Source organism: Halichoeres trimaculatus, unplaced genomic scaffold (genome assembly GCF_033239565.1).
Source record: "Halichoeres trimaculatus isolate MK-OKI-2021-1 unplaced genomic scaffold, fHalTri1.1 fHalTri1_scaffold_2, whole genome shotgun sequence".
Taxonomy (NCBI): domain Eukaryota; kingdom Metazoa; phylum Chordata; class Actinopteri; order Labriformes; family Labridae; genus Halichoeres; species Halichoeres trimaculatus.
The window spans coordinates 7,746,712-7,767,406 of record NW_027437180.1 but is presented as its reverse complement, the minus strand read 5'-3'; the positions used below and the strand labels follow the sequence as shown (position 1 = coordinate 7,767,406).

The following is a 20,695-nucleotide window of genomic DNA, read 5'->3' as shown; positions in this document are numbered from 1 at the left end:
CATACTGTTCCAGGGTCCCAATATGATTTTTCTGAAAAGCTTCCTAACATGAGCCAGTCCTTAGGAAGCTTAAAGAGGAGTATTCTGTTGTCCCATGTTTTACACACAGATATAAAGTAACAATGTTGGATGTTCATACTAAATGTGTGCAGATTATCAAACTGCTACAAATACATATGTTGTAGAAATCCCTGAATCTGTCTTAAACAAAAGCTCTGCTCTGAAAATAGCACCAGATCATCATGTGACTTGCTGACATCATGAGGTCATCACTTAAAGATCAGCCTACTTGTTCATGTAAGGGGCAGGCCAAAACACCAAGGTTTACCTATTGCTCTGCCCACAACAGGCCTCTAGAAGGCTGGCCAATCAGAAGGAAGGGGGTTTGTGGAAAGAGAAGACTTAAAGAGACAGTAGCTGAAAAAAAGTGTTTCAGACAAAGGCTGAAATCAGGGCTTTCTAGAAAAAATAGGGATATTCTGAGCTGTAAATCACATACAGCTTTCTACAAGGGGTACCTAAGGGACAGTAAAAAAGGCACAATGTACATTTTTCAATGGAATTATAAAGTAACACTGAAGTTTTAAAACCATTAACATTTCAACTAGAGCAGCTCCTTTGACCTCAACAACTTTCCTGTTCTCATCTTGTACTACCAAGAAGCTTATTAGTAGAAAAAAATATATCCAGTAAAACAGCAGCCTGAGTGAAATATCTCAAAAAAAGGGGTTGGTCAACTTAAAAAGTGAACAAAGTGTCAATTGATGCCTCTTGTGGGTTTAGTCAAGATTGGTTAATGTAAAAGCTCATCATCTCCTGAGTTGTTTTTCTCTTCTGGTATATCTATTTCTTTCTCATGCAAAGTCTATGTGTGCTGAAACAGTAACCCATCTTAAAGCTAACTCAAAGCCTTCTCAGCCACACTTTAAAGAGGTGCTAGGCTACACCATCAGCAGTGATGTGGAGTGATGATTTAAAGTTAATGGACTTTAAAGGATCGCACAGTACAGAGGGAAAGGCAGCACAAACCACATAGTTAGCCCAAGCAGCACCATGACAAAGCAGCTCACTTCCACCAAAGCAAGCACAAGTGGCACAGCGGACTGAGGAAACCAGGACACTGAAGCAACTGGATGACCCAACCAACTTCACAAATGAGTCTGGAAAAGCTGAACAGTCACAGAGAGGGATACACAACACTTCCTCAAGGCTTACCTGTAAATGTCTTTATGGATACCGTTAACTAACAGAGGCATTTTTGGGGGGAGTGTGTTGCTGTATCTACCTATGCCTCTGCTTGTATGGATGGAGGTCATGCACGCAAAGCAAGTAAAGGAACAAAAAAATGAAAAACACAAAAACAAAACACAACCGCTGTGAGTGAAAACATCAAATGCAAAATAGGTTTAAAAAAAAAAAAAGAGAAATTAATCAAAAAAGCTTTGCCTTCTTTGAGATCAGCCACCGAGCAGGTCACTAATCCCCTCACACAGTGATCAGTGTGTGTGTTTGTGTGTACATATGACACAACTGATGTGATAGGGACAATAGTCAGACATGAATGTGTGAGTTTGCTACAGCTACCAAGCTTCAGACTGACTCTTTGAGTTTGTGCTCATGCAGCTGCAAAGAGCAGACATACACTCCTCGTTGTCTAAAGCCCATTCGGGAGTTAAAACACATTGCATTTGCATAGAAAACATGAACATTTAGAGTGTTAGGATGGAGCAGTTAAAGAATAGTGAGGATGGAAATGGTGATAAAATGGCAGATTACACGGAAATAAAACTGAATGAGCATCATTGTCTCGTTGTCGTTTTGATTTTTACCTGTTGGTATGCAGGCACTCGGCACTCCCGCCTCGGATAGACCTGTGCATCTCCAGGACCTCACTGTCAGTGCCATGACGATGGGTGAACAAATGAGAAACGACCCGAGAAAAACACAACAGAAGAGGATGGCAACTCAGACAGGCAAAGTGGATTTATGAATGAGAGAAACCAGGAAATCATAGATCTGATACTTCACTTAAGTCTGCACTGAGCAGCACAAAACGCTTTTACAAACCACGTGCGTTGTAATGACAAGTTAGTAAGTAGTATTAGTAGGAATTAGTTTGAAGTATTACATTTAACACATACTAAAAGCAGAGATTTAACCTTGATGAATTCAAAGAAATAAGAGCATCTTAAAGGCAGGGTTTGCAACTCTCAGGCATCAAATCACTGCTGGCACACTGTACGAGTTAATTCAGTTTATTTACAGCCTGAAAAAAGAAATTATATTCCTAAATACAAGAGTACATCCCACTGTGATTGGTTATTCTCTCTTTAATTGGTCTATATTTGACCCACAGGATTTTCTAGCCAATCACAGCACAGTGTGGCTAAACTGAGCTGGACTCCACAGGGGGAAAAACCCTGGTTTTTAGTGAAGGCGTTTTGATACAGGACACAGAAGAAGAGGCTAAAAGGAAATGACATGATTCCTGTGACAGGTAGACCAAAGCACTCTGATCTTTGACTCTTGCTGTTCCACGCCATGAAGCTAAACATGAATCAAAACTGTATAAACAGATTTATTTTTCCAGAAAGATATATTTGTGTATGTGTTTTTCTGGGATGAAGACTCCATTTCCCATGAGCACTTGCACCCAATTCTACTCTAAGACATTACTCTTGCCAAGGCATGAATTTGTTTTAAACAAATGAATGAAGAGCAAATTTTCTTTGGTAACACTTTACTTTGGAGGCCCGCAAATTTCATCACACTTAGCTAATAATTAGACAAAGTTTTTTCTTCTTTCTCTAAAATTGGCACATAACTTCATTAAAATAATGTCCAAATTTATTGTTGCAAGTCACAATTGGTAGGTTTACTGTTTTTTTCCAGTTTCTTTGAAATTTACTCCAAATTGCAAGGTAAGACAGTGTTGATTAGCAAATAATTCATTTTAAATTAAATTACAAAATGTTTTTAGAAGTATCCCAAAGTTTCTGCTATCTCCAGAGAAGCAGGTGATAAATAGCTGCTTAGTTCTTGGATACAGAAGTTAGGTTCATTGTTTCCTCTGATTTGAAATGTTTAGTGAATAATTTCCCAATAAGCAGTTTATGGTTAGCTATTTGTTATTTAATTTCACCAAGTTCTTTAGTACCAAGTTTGTTGATATGCAGAATTGAGATCACATGTAAAATGATAAACCTTTATGATTAGGTCTATAATGTTTTACATGATAAAGCTGAAGGCTTCAGATGTAATGTTCAGCAAGAGTGGGGTTGGAAATTGGCCTTATCTGATTGTGATAGAGACTGTGATTACAGGCGCACTGTAAAACAGAATCTGGTCAGAAGTTATGTAAGTTATGTAATTTTTTAATTGCCTAATTTCTATTTTTTTCTCATGAAATTTTGGGGTTAATTTCAAACAAATAAGACAAACCTTTGTCTAATTATTACCTAAGTGTAATGAAATTTGCAGACCCCTAAAGTAAAATGTTGCCAAGGAAACTTCACAAACACAGCTTCTAGCATAGTTTAGTAGCGTGCTTTATTTAGCACCACTCAAAACCCAGTGCTCTAATACATGTCTGTAATGTGTAACGTTAGTGAATCCTGGTTATGTCCTGCCAGTCATCTACCAATCAGAGCTAATGTAACCTCACTCTTCATTATATTAATAGATTCTGAAGTTGGTTAGGTTAACGTCCCGTACATGTTTTCTTTAGAGGAGAGTTAAAGAGGAACAGGGAGAAGACATTTTGCTTTCTATTACAGCGAGTGATTTCTTCACACCAACACAAGAATCTGTCCAGTTGTACAGTATTTTCCGCACTACAAGGCGCTTTGGAATATAGAGCGCACCTTCAATGAATGGCCTATTTGAAAACAGTTTTCATACATAGGGCGCACCGCATTATAAGGCGTATAGAATAGAAGCTAAAGTAGTGGCTGGGATTGCGTTATGCATCCACTAGATGGAGCTGTGCTAAAGGGAATGTCAACAAAACAGTCAATAAGTCAGTCAAACTCGGGCTACATCCACATGGAGCTGCACATTTTCCTATCTAACTATTTTCTGTGCCGTTTTCAAAAAAAGCGTGCTGTAAAGACGAAGCCGTTTCTGCCGTCCACAAAAGCCGTTTCCAGAGATCAGTTCAAATGCCAGACCTTTGGGGGCGCTGTATTGCTCTAACAATAAACAAGAGAAGAAGCCCAGGCCAGCTTGTGAGCTAATGTTAGCACTTAGCAGAATTCCTCTTTACAGGTTCTTACTGCTTACCGCTGTTACTCCGACGACGCACCCTGACTACAGTAGCCATGATTAATCAATATAGATCCGTATATAAGGCACATCGGATTATAAGGCGCACTGTTGGCTTTTGAGAAAGCTGAAGGCTTTTAGGTGCGCCTTGGTGCGGAAAATACGGTAAACTGTTCTCCGAGATCTTTGCCATGATTTGAAGGACATTATCAGTGCCCACAAGCAGCTACTACAATGACTCTGGCTGACATAACCAATGTTTCAGCACTGTCCTAATGATATCTTGGCCTCACTTTTGTGAAACAGTAGTACTTGGAGACTTGTCATCCATCCTTATACACAGTCAGTGATTCCACCCCTACGTCTCTCTCAACAAAGCTCACTCATGGTTTCAGGGGATTTGAGCTTTTAAAGGACCACCAAAGAGAGTGGTTTGTGTTCAGGCATCAATGATTTCTGCTCAGAATCACAGACCCCACCTTTAAGCTCTATTCATACACTTTGCAGCTTTTCTTTGGCACAGTACAATCTGAACAGGTTTTGAATCTTTCCAGATTGACCCTCTAATTTGCTCATATAATAAAACTAAACAACATCACGGTTTCATTGGTGCACAAAAATCATTTTGAAGTTTAAAGGTGACCAAAACACATTCTCTTCACTCAATCCCACAGTAAGGATCCCAACAGAGCCCAGCATCAGGTTACCTGTCCTCAGAGTACTCATAGTCCGAGTCACCAGAGCGTTGGTGCTCCAGATGGGAGTCGTGGTAGCGGGAGGGGGAGGGTGAGTGGGAGTGGTGGCGGTTCTGGTGGATCTCATCGAGACTCCTGACAATTGAGAAACACTGAATGAGTTGACACATATCATTTTTACACATGTCTTTGTGCATTCTCATAATAAAAAAGACCATACTCTTAGTTTATCTCCTGGCTAAAATAAGCTAATAACATAATATATGTTTATATTTAAAGCACTGTCAAGCTTGTAGCAATAAAATGACTGTTTGTAACCTGATAGTGATCTGGCAAATAAGTGGGAGCGGGAATTCTAACAAGCCACACATCTAACATCGATACAACTGTACAATAAAGCTTGCTCCTCATTACTGGCCCTGTTTGGGTCTGTTGCAGAATATACAAACACACTAAAAACAGATCAAGGTAACCCTGTCAGGTGATGCAGACCTTTGCATGGGCACATGTGCAGGCCGAGAGCGAGCCCTGCAGGAGTCCTCCCTGTGAGGTGACACTGAACGGGAGCGGTGCTGGATGGACCGCTGCTGCTCAGGAACAGCCAAAGTACTGCCCCGCTCTCTGTCCCTGGAGTTACGCTCTGCATCTACAGACACAAACACACACATCGAGTAGGACACACACACACACACACACACATACAGGCAAAGAAACAAAGTCATCCAGACACACACATTTGTGCAAGAATGTTTGTTGATTAATGGATAGAGCGCACACACAAGCATGGATTCACGCATAGAAACACAGACACACACACACACACACACGCACACACACACACGCACACACAAATCCAGGCGTTAGTTGTGTTTCTTTTGAGAAGAATGCACCAGTTGTGTGTACCACTTGTGAGCCACTGTCTACCACTACAGTTGCCATTCTCTGTCAGGTTGTAGAACATCACAGCTGGATGTTTTACAGGGAAGTGACCCGCTGGCAAACAGGTGAGCTGGTCACATTAGATAGCCTGAGTAGCTGACTGTTTCTGCAATGTCTCTGTCAAACCTGAGATCTGTGAGTTAGTTTAAATCTGCAAACAGAGCATCGGGAAATTTAAATGAAATATAGGCATTAAATTTCAGGGTCAGAGCACATCCAAAAAAAGAGAACTGGTGAGGTTGTCAGCTTGAACTAAACGATCCAGTGTTGCCACTCTTACTCCAATCAATGAAACAAGCTGATAATATTGCTGGAATGTTGGTGATATCTTGTGTCTCAGCTATAGCAGAGCTACCACCCACTTCCTGGGGCTGTAGCCACTGTCAATGACAACTGTTGATATGTTATTATGCTCTACAACCAGGATGTAAACATACACAGATGACACTGTGTACCACAGCAGTGGTGGAAGTGGCAGTGTTTTATTTGTGAAAGTTAGGATTAGTTGTATGAAGACTCCACAGATGTGTGGACCAAAATCTGCAGAGAGGACCAGGGCTGGTGGTGCCAGCTCTGCTGATGTTAGCAAAACGTAACAAATACATTTTTCAGCATGTACCCTCAGACCCTGTTATCTGTAATAAACTATGATTAACTCTGACTTTCTTCTCTGACTGTTTCTTTACATTTACTATCAGTTAGACCATATTTGATTTTTTCTTAGGTGACAAGGAATTTGTTTCTGTGCCCAGTTTGTTTTTGCCAGTTTGACTTTGATTTTCCATCCAATTCTTAGTTGTAACTTTGCTCATTTAGTTTTTTTTCTGGCACAGCGGTGATTTTTTTTCATCTTTAGTTTCTACTTTTAAGTGTGACTTTGTGTTGACACTTTTTGAATTACTCCTAAAATAAAGGATTTATCTTTGTAACACATCCTGAGAGTTGTGCTTTTGTTTTTTTGTTTTTTTTTGCCAATCTGTCAGGAAAAATTTGACACCAAAGTCCCCTTGAGTGGATTTCATCTCCTTTGTTGCTGAATTTAGGCAAACCAAGCTGTTTTACTGAGTTTCATAAAAATTTCATCCCACATATTTTCAGATGTGCCCAGTTACACAATTTTAAATTCTAGCACTGTAAACATATTTGTTTGCGTCCAGCAGAGTTTGCAACATTAGAGAGCAGGGCAGGCCTGTATGCACGTCCAGACACTACACAAACAGGACAATTAGTCATGACCAAGTGATAATCTCTGGTCTGAAAATATGAGGCAATGCAAAAGTGATAAAATCAGCAGTTTGTCAAGTGTCACTTTAAGGCTGGCACTGAAAGTACAGGAAACCACAGATACAACAAGCCAAAAAAGAAAAGAAAAAAAAGCTGTTTCCACAGTAGAAATCAATTACAGCCTGATACAAGAAAGTCTCCTGTCCAAATGGCTGATTTCTGTAATGGCACACGCTGTATGAGGGGAGGATTTTTTTAAAGAGGTAGTTGAGAAGATATTAGGATGAAGTTGACGTATTAGTGGCAGACTGACCGTAGGGCGCCGTATAGCTGATAGTGAGGAGGCTAAAAGCCCGCCCCATGTGGCTATGTGAATATTCATGAGCTAAATACAAAGTAGGACCTGAGCATGCTCAAGGCAACCAGGCTTACAGCAGTGAAGACCCTACTTCCGCAGATGGAAGGATAAACAACAAAAGGACTACAATACATGGAGCTAACACTTAACCAGAGGGCTGAGCTTCCCAGAATGGATCAGATGTCTATGCTCTACGTGGTGTGGACTGGCTGTCTACATGAAAAAATAGATATATCCTTTTACATTTTTAAAATTGGCCTAAATAGCATGATAGTCCAGTCAAACATTTCATTTATAAATAGATTAACCAGTAGGCACACACTGCAAAAGTCAAAAGGTACAAGACCCCGTGCCATGGAGCACAGACCACCAGTCAGTGCCATGGAGCACAGACCACCAGTCAGTGCCATGGAGCACAGACCACCAGTCAGTGCCATGGGGCTCAGACCACCAGTCAGTGCCATGGAGCACAGACCACCAGTCAGTGCCATGGGGCTCAGACCACCAGTCAGTGCCATGGGGCTCAGACCACCAGTCAGTGCCATGGAGCACAGACCACCAGTCAGTGTCGTGGGGCTCAGACAACCTGTGCACTTAGAAGAACAATATTTCAACGTACAGCAGGGTCTCATATCTACTTCCTTCCCTCCTCACTCACGGTTACTAAACTTATGATATTTGAGCTGATTTTTGTTCTTACCATGAGTGAGGAGGGAACGCTGTGGATATGAGACCCAGCTGTACTTTAAAATGTTATTTAATTTAGTTTTTCAGATCTTCCTCTATTTTTTAATTATTACATTTACTTAATTCATAAGGCAAATTTATTGATATCACATCTTTCAGTGTTGAGTAAGGTCAACTTATGTTTTATAGTGATATGCAACATTTTTTAACATGACTTAATATTTTAATTTATAACAAATAAGCATCAGGTTTATTTGATTAAAGACATTCAGTAGAATGATTTTCCATAATAATCCTAACTACTTAAGATGTTGAGCTAAATTAACTTTTTTAATTACTTAGTTTTTTTAAAGGTAACTAGTTTACAAGCATTTTTCAAAACTCAACTTATCTGGGTTTAAAATGTATCTGTTCTCTTCCCATATTTCAGCTTAAATGGTAGTGTATGATGTCCGCATCTTTAGGTGCAGCAATCCTGCTATTGGCGTCTGTAATGTTGGAGTCTACTGCCATTAAATGTAATGCTCTGAAGGGGCATTAACCTAGCTTATGCACGCTAATCAATTTTTTTGTTTTCACCATTCACCATTAGTACAAACTGTTTTTTTTCATCACTAATGGCTGGATGTGCATACAGGCCCTTTGCATTATGGATAAGCAAATTGTTTTATCTTATATTTAGAAACTGTGGATATATCAACCCCATTTAAAATAGCAAACCGCAACATTTAGCTTTTCACAAGAAGAATGACTTGCTAAAACTAATACATAAATCTGCACCAGGTCAACAATCATCTGACAGGAGATTAAGCCACAGCAGAAACAGTCCAACAACAAAGCAGTTGTGTGATTCTATTTGCTTCTACCGTACATGTTGAGTGTCCTCTCAGTGAGGGCAGGACTCATGCAGGAGAATGGCAGTGAGCAACTGTAGCTCTACAGTCTACCATGCACTCAGTATTCAAGTGTTTCTACAGCTCAGCAGAGGAAGAGAAACCGTTCAGTGCAGCCTCAGTGAACTACACAACACTGCTGAACTGCACCACTGAAAGGCTGTGCACTACAACAGTGTGCAGCCCAGCAGCTTTATGATGAATTACCACTGTCTTGTAGTGTTGCTTTTGCTGATACAGCAAAGATTATTTATTCTAATTTAGTGCAGTTACTTTCTAAATAGGGCCATAAGGAGGCTCAAAGAGTGTGAGTGGAGAGTGCAAAGAAGAAGTTCTCTCATCCAGTGCTGGACGCCTACAGGCTAATACAAAGTAATGCTCAGGAACCATGCCCCCCACCCACCTTTATCCACTACCATCAAACCATCATCAAACTCTGTATCAATGATGCGATGAGACCCTGCACACACAAACACACACACAACAGACACAGACACACACACACACATACAGGACAGGATAAAGTTGAGAGGTTCTGCTGTCAGACACAAGAGAGAAAGCTGAGAAGAGGAAAGGTTAGCAACCACACAGCCAGTCGTACACACTGTAGCTAAACAAAACAGGGATTAAACTGTACACACAGTACGTTCATCTGGTAAAAAATAACAGCAGAGAGGATAACCACACATACTCTGGAGTTTCTTGCTCGGGCTGTCTCCGTGGACATGTCTGCGTGGGAGGTACGGGGAGGGCTGGGGCAGAGGTATAGAAGACACATCATGGGTCTGGAGTTTGTACCAGTGAGGAATATCGTCCAACAAGGCTGTTTCCAACTCGATGAGGATCTAAGAGAGGACAGAGGAGGAGGTGGAAGAGTCAGAGGGTTGGTCAAAAGAGAAGCAGCTCTGCTGATTCAATGAGGATCCACGGAGTAAACAGGTCCCTCTCGGGTTGAGACCATTGTAACAGTGAGTAAATGGATATGACCATGGGTCTCTTACCTCTCCAAGGAATTCACTCTCCTCCTCCTGGACTCTGGGCTGGTCCCACACAGTAATCTCCAGCATTCGTTCTCTGAAGTCTCGCCGGTGTACGTGGGAATATAGGAAGGTCTGGTTCCATTTGGGCTCAGCGCTCTTCTTCACTGTTTTAGTGCGCCGTTTACTCTTATCACTACAACAGAAGCACAACACACTCAGCTCAGTTCTCGAAATTTAATCTATGAAATTCTATCATTCAACACATCCCAAGTATCAAAAAGTATTTGAGACAACTTCAGTGCTCTAACCAGGATCCAACACAACAGCTTTCTCAAGCGCCCATAGAAAACTACTCAAACACAAAATCTGTACATCCAACACAGACAGATCCTGCCCCGGCTGGGATCCAATCCCAGAACTTCATGGTGTGCCCCAGTCAGACTGGAAACCAGGACACTCTTAGTCAGCCTTTTCTGAGTTTAAATCCTGTGCCATCTTAATGCCACAGCCAGGAATAGAAATGTGGGCTATAAAAAAAACAGAGAGACAACCAAACTGAAAATAACAAGGGACTCTGACAGTGACGATATGTTCGCTTGCTTCAGATGTAAGAGGACACCTGAATGAGCTAAAGTTTACAGAGGAAGAACGGAACTCAACAGAGCACAAAAGGGAGGGGAGACACTCCTGTGCTTACTTAAGGCCAGGAGGGATCCTGAGTTACCTTGTGGTAAAAAAACCTTTAAAGTGATACTCCAGGATGGAGTAACCTGCCTAATGCTACTGCCAATCATTTTTTTTTCCACTATTAGCACAGACAGTTATCATCGCTAATGGCTGGACGTGCCCTGGTTTGGTCACAGGGTGGGGGTTGTGATTTCATGTTGGTTGGACAGTGAGTTTATTCTGTGATACTCCGGGATGGAACAAGTTGGGTCCTATCACAAGGTTTAGGGCAGAAATGACCCCTACAGCAGTGATTTTGTGCAGCAGAAGCCCAGAGCGCACGCACCAAGCACCCCCTCCCTGCTCCTCTGCCGGTTTCCTCTGCACTCAGACGGGGCCATTTTTCACTTGACCAAAAACACAAACAAACCGACTCCCACCGAAAAAATCTGATATCAGTCTGCATTCACACTTTATTTAGAGAATTTTCAGCGCAAAAACACTGCTAAATAAGGCTCTAGTTCTCATTGTGTCGTAAAACAGCGCTACCTCCGCTGCAGAGCCACAGCTGGCTATGAGGCACTCGCCGCTTAGTGTATCAGTGCGTGCAGCTTGCCAGATATAAACAAACGCAGGTAGTCTGCCAGGACGAGTTATACAATAACAACGTAAAGATGAGTGATTATGAGAGCCAGTAACGCGCTGAAAATTCTCTAAATTAAGCGTGAATGCAGACCGATATCAGAGTTTTTCAGTGGGAGTCCGTTTATTTGTGTTTTTGGTCAAGTAAAATATGGCCCCGTCTGAGTGCAGAGGAAACCTGCAGAGGAGCAGGGAGGGGGTGTTTGGTGCGAGCGCTCTGGGCTTCTGCTGCTCAAAAACACTGCTGTAGGGGTAATTTCTGCCCTAAACCTTGTGATAGGACCCAACTTGTTCCATCCCGGAGTATCACTTTAAGTCAGTGTTGATTTCCCAGTCGCTGGCTGTAGACAATGGGTTTATCAATTCTCAAAACTGTGTTCGCTGTTCAACACTGGGCTGGAATAATAAATGTTACAGCCCTTAACATCTGTCACACTGAAAGCAAAAAGTTTAAATCTACAATTTACTTTGTTGCTTATTCTTAAGTTGTAGACCCAAACAGCTGATCAGAGCAATGTAGGCTGAATATCAAGTATGTGTGTCATCCATAAACAAACAGGCTTTCTAACAGCCAAAGGGCATAAAACGAGACTTGTGTGGTTGGAGTTTGTTAAATCAATTCAACTGCATGATGAGCTGACTCCATCTGCAGCTGTTTGTAGCTTTGCTTGCATTCTGATTCTCCAGCCTCTTCCTTAATAAAGCAGCAGAGCAGAGCAGCATCCCCTGTGGCCAGTGCACTGATTATTGACAAGAACCTCATTTGACCTCACTCAGAAGGAAGGGAACAGATGAGCATTCTTACACAAGCTGGCTCTCAGCTCTGCACCAGCTTTTCTGGAAGGATATCACTACTTCTATTCGAGTAAGGCTCAAAAGCATGAAATCAGTAAGGTTACCTCCGATCAGGCAGGAAGTACATCTTGACGTAGGGGTTTCGGGGTCTTCCGTCTGGTCGGGTTGGCAGGTCTATGGCTTGAAGGACGTTGACAATCAACTGATGGCCCACTTTGTCGTACCACAGCTTCACCTGTGGGGGTGTATGATCACAGTTGGCCTGTCGTCATCTCTGTAAACATACTACAAACTTCCACCCCCTCCATCCTCTATCCTCAGATACTCACAGAGAGCTGTCCTGGCAGGACCAGAGGGAGGTCTCGGAGGGTCCCAGGGCTGGTAGGGGACATCACTGATATCGAGGGACGGTCCATTTTTTGTGATTCAAAGGAACTTGAGCCCGCTGTTGGAGAGGAAAACTGTTTCAGTGAAACATCCTTTAATTTTTTCATCTAAGCATCCATTTACAGAAAAAACGGTTCAGACGTTTGTCCACCGCATTTCTTCCCAACTCCTCACGCTACTTCCTGAGGCATACTCAGCCCAAATGGATCTGCTAACACACTTCCAGCATGCTCTTGTTGTATCCTGTTTTTCTTTTTCAAATTAGGAACTTACTCTCAAAAGTGATAAGCAGGGATGGTGAAGTTACTTACTGGATTCTAGTGGAGGGTGGGATGACTCTGGGATTCTGGGGATGTCGCTGTAAAACCAGACACACACTCAGTGAATTCCTCAGATTCCAAACATCCTAGTTATAAATACACACCGAGATGCTTTCTATGTACAGACAGGACTTTGGTTTCCATTCATCTTTAAAAAATGAATGAGTAAAAGGCTCACATCAACCAACAGTTGAGTGGAGGAATAAAAGCAAGCAACCAGTCTAATACATGTCTATTAATCTGAAACATGGTGGGTCACAGGAGAGAAGAGGACAGTTGTCTCTTGGATTAAAGGATTTCAGGGTGACATGACATGAAGGGGCTCCACCCATTAATCAGCTCTACTTACTGATATGCTCTATACACTTTTCTCAAGAAGTTTTTGGACATTATTCGGTGGATAGAGCTTTTAGGTAGAGGAACGAGACATAACAGAAGTTTCTGTCAGAGAAGATCGAAACCATCAAACAAGCACTTCAGTGATTCTTGAATGATTTAATAACAGTAACAAGCTTACCCTATGGGTCTTGAAACAACTATTTCCACTTGAGGTTCAGCCTTGGATTCAAGGATAATGTTGTACACTTCTTTCTTTGTTAATCCAGGTAATGACTTCCCGTTCCACTGCAGCACTTCGTCCCCTGAGAAAGACATGGACAGGACTTGAAATGGTGAAAGGATGGCCACAGGGAGACAGGCACCAACGTAAACACAGACATTTCAGACTTAACTGAACTTCATATTTCTCGATAAGTTGAACTCTAGTCACTAATTCTTTTAAGACTTATTTTTGGGTCGTAGTTGACATTTGGGGCAAAGTACATTTGGAATATTATTGCTAACTGTTCATTGAATATTGCATATTTATTCCAGAATTACCAAGCAAAGTTTGCATTTATACTGATTTTTGTTGACATTTTGTAGAGGTTCCTGACATAAATCTTGATAAAAAGTCCAAATAATCTATTAGTGAATTAAACTAAATGCAGCAGACGTCTCTGTTCTCCTACAGGTCTAAATCTCACAGTGCTGCTCCTGTTCATTGGCAGGTGGCATCAATGCATCATATGCTGGTATTGAAGTTTTTTGCCTTTCACTGGCAAAAAAAACCCAAAAAAAAATTCCACTTTTAATACTATTATTATAACAATTTAAAAATCACGACTCATCCCACTCCTGCAGCTGCTGATTGTTATCTGAAATCTGAACCTTGCACGTCTGGATGGATGAGGTCCCACTTTTTTAATGCCCCCAATTTGAGCCAAAAAAGAGTGAACTACAGCTACTACTCTGAGCTACTTCAGCCCTCATTAAAACCCTCAGATTTTGTAAGAATGTGTCATAATTTTCAGTTTACCCTCCAGGAGGATACAAAAAAACTATCAAACTGTAAAGGTCCCTACAGTTTAGAGCCCGACTGATTAATTGATCGGGCCAATTGATCGGGCCAATTAATCGGGCCGATTATGCCTGTCAGCGATTAATCAACATCGGTCAAAATGTAGCCAATAATAAAAAGTTTTGCTCCGTGGAGATTCTGTCACTCCTGCTCCTGTGTGTCTGTGTGTTGGGCTGCACACTGCCCGAGTGCCCGCCCACTCTGTCCACCATTATGTAATGGAAGACTATAATGTTTTAACGTTGTGCTAGTTGCTTTTTTGAGAGATAAACAGAGATAAATGCTACTGTTAATTCACACATCGACCATTATCTAATGTAAGACTATAATACAGTGTATTAACATTGTGTAAGTTGCTCATTGTGTGTTTACAGTTTGACTTTTTTTTCTACTTACTGTGTTTAAAGTTTGACTCATTTATTTAAGGTTTTTACAGTTTGACTTCTTTATTTATTATTGTGTTAACAGCTTGTTATTATTTATTATTGGTTTACACTACAGTTCTTATGTTGACAGTTTTATAATTAAAGTTCCTTGTTTTAATTTAATAGTGTTCTGTCTCTGTCTTGAATCATATGGGTATTATAATAATTTGTGTTTATATACAGTATATATCCTGTGTATATCAATGAATATATTATATATATCAGCTGATATATTGGATTTTGGTCGATATATTGGATACCGGCTTTTTTTGCCCCCAATATCGGTATCGGCGTCTGCCCCAAAAATCCCATATCGGTCGGACTGTACTACAGTTTACCCTTTTGATGTAGTTTTAATCAATGAAAATCTGACATTGCTTTTCATTTTTGGTAAAACAGAATTAAGTGTTCATCTATTCATCAAATTTTTCTTAATATACCTGTCAACAGATGCAAAGTCTCATTGGGAGAAACAGAAATCACTTTGCAGTAATTGTCTCAAAAGGTTCCCTAACAAAACATAAAGCAATTTTGTTTTCTTAAAGGTCTTGTTGGCCCTAAATTATACATTAAAATCTGATTTCCATTCATTAATATTCTGACTTTTTTTAAATCTATTATTGCTTTTATCTGTTTCAAGTTCTTTCAGTGACCATCAAGGGTTTTTCACTGTTTAACTGAAGGAAACCAACAATTTAGTCCCTCCTTATATTACATAATAAGGTTAAATTCATCAGGGTGGAAGCTAAAGGATGTGTTAAACCCAGCATCAAGCAGGCAGTCATGTGTGTTCTAAATGAACTATAAGAAACCTTTTCATTTAACCAGATCAGGGGTCTGTCGTCTTTACTATCAGAGGAGCCGTTTAGCCTCATCTCACCTGGATTTAAGTCGTTCCAGAGCCACAAAATCTACTTTACTTGCACAACAAAGCTTAAATATATTGAATAGTTATGTATTAAGGCTTTCTTTAAATTTATGAAATTGTAAAACCACAAAAAACACTTACATTCGATAACATGATATTGCTCATTTTTTGTATTTTGCTAATTTCTTGCCATGCATCAAGCATTAAACTGGTCTTTTTACAGTTAAAATTATCCATCCACACAGAATATTTTCTTCCAGATTTTACTTTTTTGTCAATTTAGTTATCTTAACCAGGGGTGTAAAGCTTGAGTTTAGCCACAGGTGCAAGGAAAGTTAGTGGGCCGTTGATGTTGTAGGAGGTAACCTAAACATTCTCTATTTCAGTAATATTTTTTCAAAGCTACAAGGAACCACTGGAAAGGAGTCAAAGGGCCGCATGAGGCCCCAGAGCTGTAGGTTGAAGACCCCTGAATAAGATGAATAACAGAACCAGCTTGGCCAGCCAGACTGTAAAAGTCAAACATGGCCCCTGAGAATGAGGAGTCAAACAGCCCGGGTCAGATCATTTCAGTTTGACCTAAGAGACGATTAGAGTACAATAAATCCAGCAGAGGAAGTATACATAATGATTTCACACCTGCTCGAAGGTGTCCTACAACATCCGCCAGGCTGCCTTTCTTAACTTTGGTGATGAAGGCTCCTAGTCTCCCCGTCTCCGTCATCTTCCCTCCAACCACCTGCACATGGAGACAGAAGGATGAATACAACAACATAGGTCCGTGTTGGACTCTGTGAGTCCTCCAGCACTGTTGAACACGTGTGTTAAGTCAAAAACAAACAGCCTAGAGAGATCCAAGCATGAATGAGTAACACCCTGCTTACTTTCAGGCCAAGGAGCGAGCCAGCCTCTCGGGGCATGGCCGACCTCTTGCTAAGTGTAATTCTTCCAATCAGGTGATCACCCTCTTTGGACGGCTGCCACGTAACTGGATGCTGCAGAGAAGGTGAGGAGCAATGAAGGAGACAGTGATGGGAGAAAAAGAAAGTAGAGAGAGGGATTTTTATAAACAGAGAAGGAATTTTTTGGAAGTATATTAAAAAAAGCAATTGTGTCAGGACTCAACCAAGTTTTGCAGGAACTTACGTGCCAGACTGTAGGATCTAGAGAGTGACAGTCCCAGTCACCTGTGAGGAGGAACAGAGAGAGGGATTAGATGTGAGGAGTCAGAGAGGCTTCTGTGGTCAGAAGTGTTAGTGGATATAGACATCGTTTTCCCATGAGCACTATCACCCACTACTTTTTTTGTTCGAGACAACTTTCCCCAGGATGCAAAGCAACACGGTAATCTCTTTATTTGTGGTTACGTAGAGATAACTGTTCGAAATATGACAACAATCAAACTTTGTGAATCCAGTTTGTAGTTTAGTTTAGTGTCCAGAACAATCAACTCCAACCTCACCAAGCAGAGCGAAGGTAAGCTCACTCTTCATTTTATTGATAGACTCTCAAGTTTGAACAGACCACTGCAGAATAACAGCTGACTGTGGGTTGCAATGGACATTAGCACAAACAGTTCAGCCCGTGTTTTAGCTCGTGCTCCATCACTCTCCTGTTTAGCTTTCTTGTGCCCTAAAGTCCTTTTTCTGTCAGTCCGGCTCCAGTGTCCAACATTATATACTACAAGCCTCTCTGTGTTTTCTTAGTAGAGCCAAACCTATTGCAACAGACTGTAGTCAACCAAAAACAGACCATTGTGCCCAAGTATTGACCAATCAATGGTCTGAAGTGTTGTAGCTCCACCTCCCAAGAGTGGATTGGTTCAGTCTGGCACCCATACAAAAGGGTCCCAAAAAGTGGGACGGCTCGTCTGGGTTATTTGGGGATCTGTCCCAGGATAAGTCAGTGGAAACACCACAAAATGCACGCTGTACCAAGAGGAACCAAACCGGTCTGCTTGGTGGAAACGCGGCTTTACTAGCAAGAGGATGCCACATAATTCGATGGAAATGAAAATGATCTCATATAGAGGAAAGAAACAAGAGACACCTCAAAAATTAGAGTGCAAAATGATGCAGCTGACTGGTCCATTTTGCCAAAATGTCATTGAAGCTCCTCAAAATGATACTCAGTATTATATGTGGCCCCTAAGTGCTTGTATGCATGCCTGACTAAGTCGGGACATGCTCTTAATGAGACAATGGATGGTGTCTTGGGGGATCTCCTCCCAGATCTAGATCATGGCATCTCTGAGCTCCTGGACAGTCTGAGGAGCAACCTGGTGGCATCAAATGTACAAAATCATCATGTCCCAGGGGTATTCAACTGGGTGAAGGTCATGTGAACATGGGAGCCAGTCAATGGTCTTAATTCTTTCACCCTCGATGAACAGCCTGCTTACTCTTGCCATGTGAGGTTTGGCGCTGTCGTACACCAGGAGGAACCCAGTGTAGGTTCTTACAGTTGGTCCAAAGATTTCATCCCAATACCTCAGGCTGCCATTATCTAACCTGTAGAGACCTCCCCAGACCATCCCAGGCCCACCACCAAACGGGTAATGTTGTAAGATTTTGTAAGCACAGTAATGTTCACCTCCAAGGCGTCTCCAGACTCTTTCACATCTTTTGCACATGCTCAGTTTGAATCCACTCTCGTCGGTGGAGAGCACAGGGCGCAAGTGGCACACTTATCAGTTCTGGTGGTCTATGGCAAATGCCAACTGAGCTCTACAGTGCGGGACATTGAGCACAGGATCTACCACAGGACATGGGGCTCTCAGGTCACCTTGGTGGAGTCTTTACTGATTGTTAGGTGAAAAAATGAACACCAATGGCCTACCGGAGGTCTTTTTGTAGGGTCCTACCAGTGCTCATCCTGTCCCACCTTGCACAGAGGAGCAGATATTGATCCTGCTGAGGGTTTACAGACCTTCTATAGACCTGTCCAGCTCCTCTAGTGTCTACCTGTCTCCTGGAATCTTACTCCATGCTCCATGAGACTGTGCTGGTAGACACAACAAACTTTCTTGCAATGTCACGACTGGAGTGCCGTCCTGGAGGAGTTTGACTATTGTTCAACCTCTGTAGTCTCCAAGTAACAGACCATGCTTTCAATAGAGATGTTGATCTAAGCAAAACAAAAACTAGAGCAGTAACAAAAATTGCATTTACACGTATCCAGACCGGTTTGGTATGTCCCAGTACGCAGCACATTTTGTGGTGTTTCCACTGACTTATCCCAAGACAGATCCCCAAATAACCGGGACGGGCTGCCCCACTTTTTGGGACCCTTTCATATGGGTGCTAGATTGAACTGATCTGCTCTCTGAAGGTGGAGCTACAACACAGCAGACCATTTATTGATCGAAAGAATCATCACCCCAACAGCGGTTGCATTTTTTCTGGCGGCACACAGACTTTTTTGAAACAAAGCTTGATTGCACTTTGTATCAAAGAGCTACATGCCAATTACAGAGAGGAAAAAATGCTGCATGTCTTCCATCTATGCTCTTTGTTTACTGTGTCACGTATTTCTTCTTCGTTGGATTTATTAGCTGGGTAAACTGTGTCGCGCTGCTTCGGCGGCACGCTATTGTTTAACAGCTGCGGCTTTTGGCATCCGACTTACACGCCGCCTACCACGAGAGGGCACAGTTTGCTGTCGAAACGCAAATAGGATCAGGCTTAACTGTACCAACTGAGCCAAAACCGGACTGAACCAAACCAGACTGCTTGGTGGAAACGCGGCTAAAATTAGCCAGAAGAGATCAGAAGGGAAAAAAGGGTCAAAAGCCTCAACCTGAAAAATAATTCCTGTTTGGGTGGCCGTCTCATTGTTGCTCCTTGAGTGGACCTGTTGTTTATTTTATTGATAAGAAAGCAGCTGAAACAGATTTGCAATTGCTACTTAACTGACCATATCAACACCCCAGAAATTTGACTATAGCTTGTTATACCTGTGCATTGATTGTGTGATCCTTATTTTCCTTTTTTTAATTTATTTTTCATTTTTGCAAGTGTAAGTGTGAGTTGGTGTGTTTTCTAGACGGACCAGTTAGAGATGATAAGACATGGTGGCCGAAATGCCTGGTTTGAAAAACAAGATCCTCAAATATAGTTGTTAAATCCTCTGATAATTAGTAGTGAGTCTTTTATCAACAAGAAACAGAAAAAAGTGAATTTTTTGAACACTTAAGGAGCTCTATATTTAGTTTTTAACTAAAACAAATCCCCTCATTCATAATCAAACTGATTCACTGTGCTGCATGTTAGCCCCAAACTGCTGCCAGAGCCTGGCAGGGACAAAGACAGCAGTCACTGTCAGAGTTTCCCAGCTCTCATTAACACTGACAGATTGTCGGCTCAAGTGGAAGAACTAACTGGCCCAGCATCGGTCCAGAGCAGCCTGTGATGTTCATGGCCACTTTCCCACCACAGGAATAAAACACACAGCAGAGTGACATCAGGCAGGGACTGACTCAGGATGCTCAGTTTCAAGGTACAGGAAACGTTCAACCCTGGCTCAGAGCTAAATGAAGGATGCTTTGAGATTTTTGGCAAAGGAGGGGCAAAGATGGAGACAAGTGCTTAAACTTTTTGGGATGGAAATGAAAGGTAAAGACTGCTGATTATCAAAAACGTTTGTAGCAGCATCTGGTGGGACGTTAAATAGAACATGACGGCTCTGACAGGTGAACCGCTGAGAGCACGGGTGGTGAAGATCAGAAAAACAGTCTGAGTAGACATGACTCCAGAGCGGCTAATCTCAAATGTGAAAGTCCACTGAGGATGCTCAGGAGGATAAATGCTGACTCCGCAGTTTAAACTTGCTGAGTCGGGTTTTTGATGTTTGAGAATGAACACGCCGGGCAGATCACAAAACCTGGGCTGCTTCTCTCACTGATACTACACCAAAGGATCAGATCCCTGCAGGTATTTATGTACGGTAGTACTGTTCTAGATGAACACTGTCAGTGTGTGTGATTTCAGTGTGTGTGAGGGAGGGGTTTATACCTGTCATTGTGGGATCAGTCTGGTATCTCTACATTTTAAGTCTGTAAAATCACAAGCTTGGCTAAATCCCTTCTACAGAAAAATCATGACAAGGTCTTCAGTTCATTTCAACCTGTTTTAGGTCACAAATCAATGATCTTAT

The 20,695-nt window shown here is 41.7% G+C and overlaps 1 protein-coding gene across 7 annotated transcripts in view; it reads right to left on the bottom strand.

Moving 5' to 3' along the window:
- The window catches only part of rims1b (regulating synaptic membrane exocytosis 1b), a 121,321-nt gene that overhangs the window by 30,568 nt on the left and 70,058 nt on the right, over positions 1–20,695 (bottom strand). For 4 of the 7 annotated variants that reach the window (XM_074694291.1, XM_074694239.1, XM_074694275.1 and 1 more), the window contains 13 exons: positions 16,688–16,728; positions 16,426–16,536; positions 16,181–16,280; positions 13,367–13,490; positions 12,841–12,887; positions 12,472–12,587; positions 12,247–12,377; positions 10,061–10,232; positions 9,751–9,904; positions 9,463–9,519; positions 5,451–5,604; positions 4,971–5,093; positions 1,830–1,892 (listed from right to left, as the gene is read on the bottom strand). In XM_074694291.1, coding sequence (XP_074550392.1) covers positions 1,830–1,892; positions 4,971–5,093; positions 5,451–5,604; positions 9,463–9,519; positions 9,751–9,904; positions 10,061–10,232; positions 12,247–12,377; positions 12,472–12,587; positions 12,841–12,887; positions 13,367–13,490; positions 16,181–16,280; positions 16,426–16,536; positions 16,688–16,728 — 1,393 coding nt within the window. The remainder of the gene's footprint in view (positions 1–1,829; positions 1,893–4,970; positions 5,094–5,450; positions 5,605–9,462; positions 9,520–9,750; positions 9,905–10,060; positions 10,233–12,246; positions 12,378–12,471; positions 12,588–12,840; positions 12,888–13,366; positions 13,491–16,180; positions 16,281–16,425; positions 16,537–16,687; positions 16,729–20,695) is intronic. The other 3 variants (XM_074694266.1, XM_074694284.1, XM_074694257.1) reach the window with 2 other exon arrangements.